At 48.6% G+C, this 7,078-nt stretch overlaps 1 protein-coding gene across 1 annotated transcript in view; it reads left to right on the top strand.

The window, feature by feature from the left end:
- Positions 1 to 795: 795 nt before the first annotated feature.
- MAMDC2 (MAM domain containing 2) overlaps positions 796 to 7,078 on the top strand; it is a 124,569-nt gene continuing 118,286 nt past the window's right edge. The window contains exons 1-2 of the mRNA XM_054583036.1: positions 796 to 950; positions 1,335 to 1,448. Coding sequence (XP_054439011.1) covers positions 917 to 950; positions 1,335 to 1,448 — 148 coding nt within the window. The 5' untranslated portion in view covers positions 796 to 916. The remainder of the gene's footprint in view (positions 951 to 1,334; positions 1,449 to 7,078) is intronic.

Here is a 7,078-nt window from a genome sequence, read left to right as displayed (position 1 = left end):
TTTTTAACCAGGAGAGAACAATTTTAAAGACCCACTTAGTGCTCAAAGCAAACTTGTAGCACGTGGGTACCTCACAGTAAACCCTTCCCCCATATCACCAACCCCATACCCCACATCCCAATTTAGAAACCTTCTGATAATTTATCATGGCTCTCTGGAGAGGAGGAATGCCCCCATTTCACTGGACAGAGGGAAGGCTGAGCACCAGGCATGCCAGACATTCCACTGCTAAAAATGGGGGGTGGTATTTCAAGGTTAGCCTTACTGGGCCACAGACGCTGAAACTCATGAGATAGGATGCTTATTCCACCCTACAGTTTCCAAAATTTCCTCTAGATTTCCTAGGAGAATTCCACCCTCTTCCATTTTGGGGGGGGGAAGAAGTTAAAATTAGGGCCAGCCCTGCAGGACTGGCATGCCAGATGCGGAAAGGCTGTCCCCAGAAATAAGCTGGTTCCCACCACTCATGGGCCAGCCCCCTCCAAGTGTCTGCAAGGGGTCTGGTCCCAAGCTTTAAAATCCTGAGCGGAGGCACTGCATCCCGACCTCGCCTTTCCCAGCCACTCCAGGCTAGCCTTTCAAAAAAAAAAGTGTGTAGTTGTCTCCTCCCCGCCCAGCCCCATCCTCGTCAAGGACCAGCTGTGCGGCTGGCCAGCCTCCTGAGGGACGCGGTCAGACCCGCGGCTGCAGCTGAGCCAGAGGCGCTCTCCATTTAGGCACCTTCAGTTTTCCGCTCAGCTCCGGAGCCGCTTTGCAAAGTTGAGCAGCTCCAAGTGCACGCTTTGCCTCTCGACTGACTTCTCTCTCCCCGGGTCCCCGGTGCCCCCGCCTCCCACGCTCCTTCCATTGGAAGCAGCTGGTCCCAGCGGGCTGGCAGCTTGCGCCCCTTTCCGGTCCTCCGCCCTGAAGAGCGACCATGCTGTTAGGGGGCATCCTCCTGGCAGTGAAAGGTAAGGCCTGGACGCGGTGTTTGTTCGGGAGGGGTGGGGAGAGCTCTCGTGACCCTCCCTCTCTCTCTCTCTTGATATTCCCGTGGCCTGGCTCTCAATCTCGGGCTGAGCTCTGCGAGGGCGCCTCCCGATCCGACTCCACAGCCGCTATTCTCGCTCCCCAAGCCAAGCATGGGGTGGTGATGGGGTGCGCGGCGGCTTCCCGCAATGGAAGCGCCCTGGAGGTGGGATTGGGGAGGGGAGGGTACCTTAGTGCGTCCCTCACCGGCACCGTCCTGCACGCCTTCTCCTCACTTTCACCAGGTAGTTTCCCAGGGGCGCCCCGAGTTAGTGCAGACGCTCCCGGGCCCGAGCCCCGAACTGAAACTCACTTTGTGCCCGCAGCCCTGCAGCTTGCCGGTGCCTTGGACCAGCCCGCTGGCTCCTGCGCCTTTGAAGAGAATACCTGTGGCTTCGACTCTGTGTCTGCGTCCCTGCCGTGGATTTTAAATGAGGAAGGTAAGGAGACTCAGTGTACTGGTGCCACGGTGAACTTGGTTCCTGCAGGTCGGCTCTTTCACTGGGGTAATGCTATCTTGGAGTTTAAATTCCCCTGGGACGAAACGTGTGCTTCACGGATCCTTCTTCCAAACCTCAGCTGTGCTGTAAGGATGGCCAAAGAAGAGGTGGGGGGTGGGGCGGGGCATCCTTTGTTTACCTGGCCTGAGGGTAGAAGCTCTAAGACTTTGCCCCTCCCCTCAGCACTCCATAATGGAAGGGAGAAGGGGTCACAGCTAATGATTGTCACCCATAGTCTGCGTGCCCCTGGTAAGGTCATCATGGTCTTTGGTAGACACCCTTGTGAGCTGGGAAAGTCAGATACAGCATTCTCTTCCCATGCTGCAGGAGTGGTTCCCTAGTTCTGTGAAGGGACCTCCGTGTTCTGTGGCATGACTTTATCCTCATACTCCTGTTGTATTTGTAAGTCAGCACTTGGCAAAGAGGAAACCAAGTCCATGACTTTGGACCTGAGGTCACTGAGCTGGCAGGTGTCGGTTGTGGTCTCACCACTACATACCATTTGGGTTCCAGTGACAAAGTGTAAATGTGGGGTCTACAGATGTATCTTCTTACCCTTCATTTAGTAAAAATAAATAGTTTTCCAGTGTCCAGCAACAGGCACTGGGTGTCCCTTCTCCCCCCTTTAGAAGGTTGGAGCGCCAGGCCATTTGGACTGGGAAAGAGCCTCCATTAAAAAAAAAAACACTGCAGCAGAAAGGAGAATTGCTAACCTCCTTCCCTTTTCAATTGTTCTTGGGCCTCCAGTCTTCCAGGCTGGCTCCCTGGGGAAGGGTGGAGCCCAGACCCCTGGTTAGAAACGTAGGAACTGTCATCAAAGTGTCCTCTGCCCCAGGCTTCTGTTTGGGGCTTTGCAAACTTCAGCTTCTTTGACCCTCACAGGTGGATGATGTCCTGCCCATTTTTCACAGAAGGGAATCTCAGTCTTAGAATATTCTAATGATGGGCCATATGACATGGTATCTTTGAAGGGCCAGCTCTGAGCTGTCTAGTTAAGGGTGAAACAGGAGGGAACACGCTCAGTAGTAATCTGGGACTGGGGTAAAATGGCTTCTTGCGTGACCCTGAGAGTGAAAAACCTCCAATCTTGTGCCCTAGAACCTCTCTTGCCTCAGCCTAGTCCTGACCCTAAGACAGGGAAATAAACATCACCCCTTAATCCAGGAGCCTCAGTCCCTGAGCCTCCACCCCGAGCGCTGGCAGGATGGTGGCCCCTTCACAGCCTGCTGCCGCCTGGGTCAGTGGGCATGTGGCAGCCTGCTGAACTCCCCCGCCTCCCAGACCCACAGGAAGTGCTCTCTGCTGAGTTGGCACCTCTGCCCCAGCGGCTGTTAAACAGGGCCCCTTTAGGGAAAACAGGAAGATGCTTATAGGAAAAGGTGATTATGGTTTAATAGTATAATGAAGGCACTGTTGCCTTCTCTTTTCCTTTCTCTCTAACCTCTAACAGCCACTGCTTTCTGGCTCAGGACTAGGACTACTGGTTTGGCTGTGGAAAGTCCATTCATTCTCCTTGGAGCACCCCAGGCAGAGCAGGCAGGTTAGGCTTCAGTCGTTACAGATCGAGTTTTTCAAAGGTTAGAACTTGGACATAACAGTCCACTCCAGGCGGACAGTGGGTTGGTTGTGTACCAGCTGCTGCGGTTGCCTGCTGAGAAGCCACCGCTAAGAACTTCGGTTATACAAACCCATTTCTAGGTTGGTAAATTAAAGATAATAAAATTGCCCCGCGCTGAAATTTTGCAAGCGGCTCACAAGTTTCTCTGCAAATGTCCTTCATCTTGCTCCAAGAACCCTTTGAAACTGGTTCCATCTACCTCTGTGCATTGTAGCCACCACAGAGAGTTGTAGGTTTCAGAGACATTTCCCCACAGTATTGGGAACACAGATGGCACTTGCTTTATGTCCTTGGTCAGCAGATTAATTTACAGTGGAGAAAACAATGCTAAAGCCCAGTGAAGGGAGTCATTAGACTTGCATCACAGGAGATTAAAACTTGGGGGTAATTGTCTTAAAATATCTCCCCAGCTGTCCAAAATTATATTTGAGGACCAATCCTTTATTTATTTCAAGTATTAGTTCTCTAAGCATCTCTGATTACAATTCCAATGTCTCTAGTTCATAATCACTTTGAAATATGCTTGATCGTCCTGGGGCACAGAATGGGTGAGTTTGGACAGGGCAGCGTGTTGACTTGGGTTGTGCACCGCATTGGGAGGCAACCCAGGGACAGGGTGTGACACTAGTGCATGTGACCAGCCCCTCCAATCTAGCCTCCTCTGCTTTCTAGTTTTGTCGGTGATTGTCTTGTTTTTTAAATTTTCCTCTGGTTTTTCTTTTGTAGAATGTTTTTTATTTTCCCTAACTCGTCAAGGCAAGTAAGATTATGACAGACTCAGATTTGAACTCGCTTTTCCATTTTAGTTTTGCATTAAAATCCAGGATCTATTTTACCCTATAAAAATCTTACTTATTCATTCAGAGTTGAGAGCATATTAGAACTCCTTTGAACAGTGGTTTTTAGCCAAAATCGAGACTATTGGTTCCATTTCCCTAAAGCCAGCTGTGGGAAAGAAGCCGTTAGGCTGAGGATTCTTAGGGAACAGAAAGTTAGTCTTGCATCCAAAGGGTCAGTTCAAATTAGTCATCAGGTGGATTTTGGCTTCACTCTAATTTTTGGATATTTTGGTTTAGCACCTTTAACCTTACTCCTTCAGTGGAACTGAGGAAGGTGAAGGGGTTAAGTCCAAATCCAGGTAGCTATTTGTACTGTTCTTTAATTGGGAGTTTGAAGCACTAGGCCACACAGTAGGGGTAGGTAGATACTGAAATGTTTCAGGTTGAGAGAAAGTAAAAAATTAAATTCAAAGCACTTTTTGTAGGGAAGGCGGTTTTTTCTACAGCTGGGGGGGTCAGGGTCTGAGAGATTGCCTAACACAGGAAGACTTTGGATGGTATTTGTACCCCGGAGCAAGTGCTGGTATCTGAGGCAGGATCCATCTAGAGGTTTGGCGCAACCAGGGGGTGGGGGTGGGGCCATGGGAGAATGTGCCGAAATCACACTGTAAGTACCTGCATGTTTCTCCTTCTGACACCCCCTTTCTTCACCCAAATCCCTTCCTTCTCTCTTAAAGACACTTCCGGTCACTTGGCCATCTGAGTTTCAGTTCTGCCCTCAGTCATGTGCCAGTTATTATAAATAGTGATAAATCCCGCCTGATATTTCTTGAGGCCCAGCTAGAGCCAAAAGTCTGGCAAGGGGCCCAGGGGGCATTCCTGGGACAGAAGGAACCTCTTCCCTTCCTGAGGATCCCAGCTCTTTTCCTAACCCTGGGGGGCCCACTCAGCATCTCATCTTAAAATCACGAGTTCATGGGGCATCCCACTCCCGGGCCTGCCTGAACCTGCATTTCCTCTGCTTGTGGTCTCCTGGTGCCTTCTAAGCAGAAACACAATCCCCATGTTGTGTAGAGGCTGGAGGGCAGCACAAGTCCGGGCTGTTCCTTGAATGTCTCTGGGAGAGATGGTCAATGCCAGAGATCGCTATGTTATTCCTGCAGCTGTGTCCTGTGGCATTCCCCGGCCGCCTGGCTACTGCTGCTGCCAGGGTGAGCGTGGCTGCCATGCTCTGTGCCTGAGCCCAGCATTGGCTCTTCTCTGCTCTGCCCGGGCTCCTTGATCCTAGAGGTGAGCCTCAGAGGCCATCCAGTGCAATGTGTTAATTATAACATTTTGGAAACTCTTCATCAGAGATGTAATTATAGTTCATTTGAGTGAAAAAGCATGGGTTCCAAAGGTGTGGGCCTACAAAAGCCTCATAATAAAGCCACCTAACTCTGGGTCATACAGTGCGTTTACTCTTTCAGATGTGTGTGGCCCCACCTGTCTTCAGCATATAGAAAAGGGTCTGGCATGTAGTAGATGCTCAGTTAAGATTTGTTGAATGAATACATTTACTGAATAAATAAAAGAAGTATTGGATGATTAAAAAGTCTTTGTGCATTTTCATTTGTGCTTCAGCTCATTCTGCAGCTTCAAAGGTAATTCCTCATTGTGAGAAACAACTTAATCTTAGTCGTTAGTACAAACTCTATGCTAGACAGCTTGGATTAGAGTCCAGATTGCCCTTTCATATCGTGTGGCCTGGGGCAAGTTATTTATGCTCTCTGTGTCAGTTTCCTCACTGTGAAATGGAGATAATAAAAGTGCCTATCTCATAAGATTATTGTAAAGATCGAATACATTAATGCATGTAACAAACACATAGTGAGCACTTTATACATGTAACCTGTTGTTATTCCTACTCTCACTATTACTAGATTTGCATTTTAACAATCATGAGTTCTAATTCAAACAGCTTTCCAACACCACTTCTGGGGAGCTGAGGAGAGTCTCATTTTCTTTTGGTTATAGTTTTGCCATTTGCTCTTCATTCCAGCCTGAGGAACAACTTTCTTCTTCCTATCCTTTGCCTCTCTTTTGAGCACCCATGTGCCTTTCAGGCCATCTAACTTTTGTGTGGCTGAATGAGGTAATGGGGTAAGTGACAAGACCAAGTTCACATGTGGCTTATACTCTCCCAAAGACTTACACTTTTTCCCCATAAATCCCTGGTTCGGGCCAGGAGTGCTTTGTGCACTGCCCTGCCCGCCTCCTACCCTCACCTGCCCTTTCCTATGGATCCATCCCCAGAGCTGGTGCCCCAGCGTCAATCACCCTCCGAGGGCCCTAACCCTTGGCCTCCCTGTCAGTTATTCTAGGGTCTTGTATTCTCTTGTCTGACCCCTCCACTTGGGATTTAACCTGCCTGGACTGGTCATTGTCTGCCTGCTCTTCCCTGCCGTGACTGACTTCTCTGGACGTGGCTGTGTCTGGTCAAATTCCTTTCTACCAAGGCCAGCACCCAGCCTGGGGACCTCCCTATTCAAATTAGAGTTGTTCAGTGGGAAGCTGCCACCCAGCTCCTAGCCTAATGCTCAATGTGTGCCGGGGGATTTTTAAGATGTTTCCTTTCTCACAATTGCAGAAGTCAGCTATGGCCGCAATGTATTGAGAGAAAAAGGTAATTTTTTTGTCATAGAACTTTCTCCCTTCATTGCCATATTCAGTCTCTTACCCTGTTTTTTTGGTGACTTGTATCTTAGGATATGGTATTCATAAAAGATCCTGGTTCTTAAAATAGCAGGATCTCTTTGGTAGGTCACCCCACCAGTAGTCCTACTTTTCTTACTAATCAATACTTGATTTTTAAATATTTGAGTGAAACCCATTTGTTTTCATAGAGATGATATATATCGCAATAAATAAATAGGTAGCTGAACATTCTGGTCATCTTGGCTGGTCAATCCTGATTTTCGTATCTGCCAATTATCCCACTTTAGAAAAAAGGTAGTGTTTAACACAGAAAAATGTATTACAGGTGATAAATGAGAAAATTATTTAAGGGTAAGGAACTTTGTCAGCATATCAGAAACTCCCGTTATACCCGTCAGGCCATTCCTAATTAAGCAAAGCAGAATGTCACTGCTAGTGTCAGCAAAGCATTCCTGACCGAAACGAAACATTCATAA

The sequence above is a fragment of the Pteronotus mesoamericanus genome, unplaced genomic scaffold (genome assembly GCF_021234165.1).
Source record: "Pteronotus mesoamericanus isolate MK-2021 breed Mesoamerican mustached bat unplaced genomic scaffold, CSHL_Meso_final contig_73, whole genome shotgun sequence".
NCBI classification, from domain to species: domain Eukaryota; kingdom Metazoa; phylum Chordata; class Mammalia; order Chiroptera; family Mormoopidae; genus Pteronotus; species Pteronotus mesoamericanus.
This window is presented reverse-complemented; position numbering and strand designations above follow the sequence as displayed.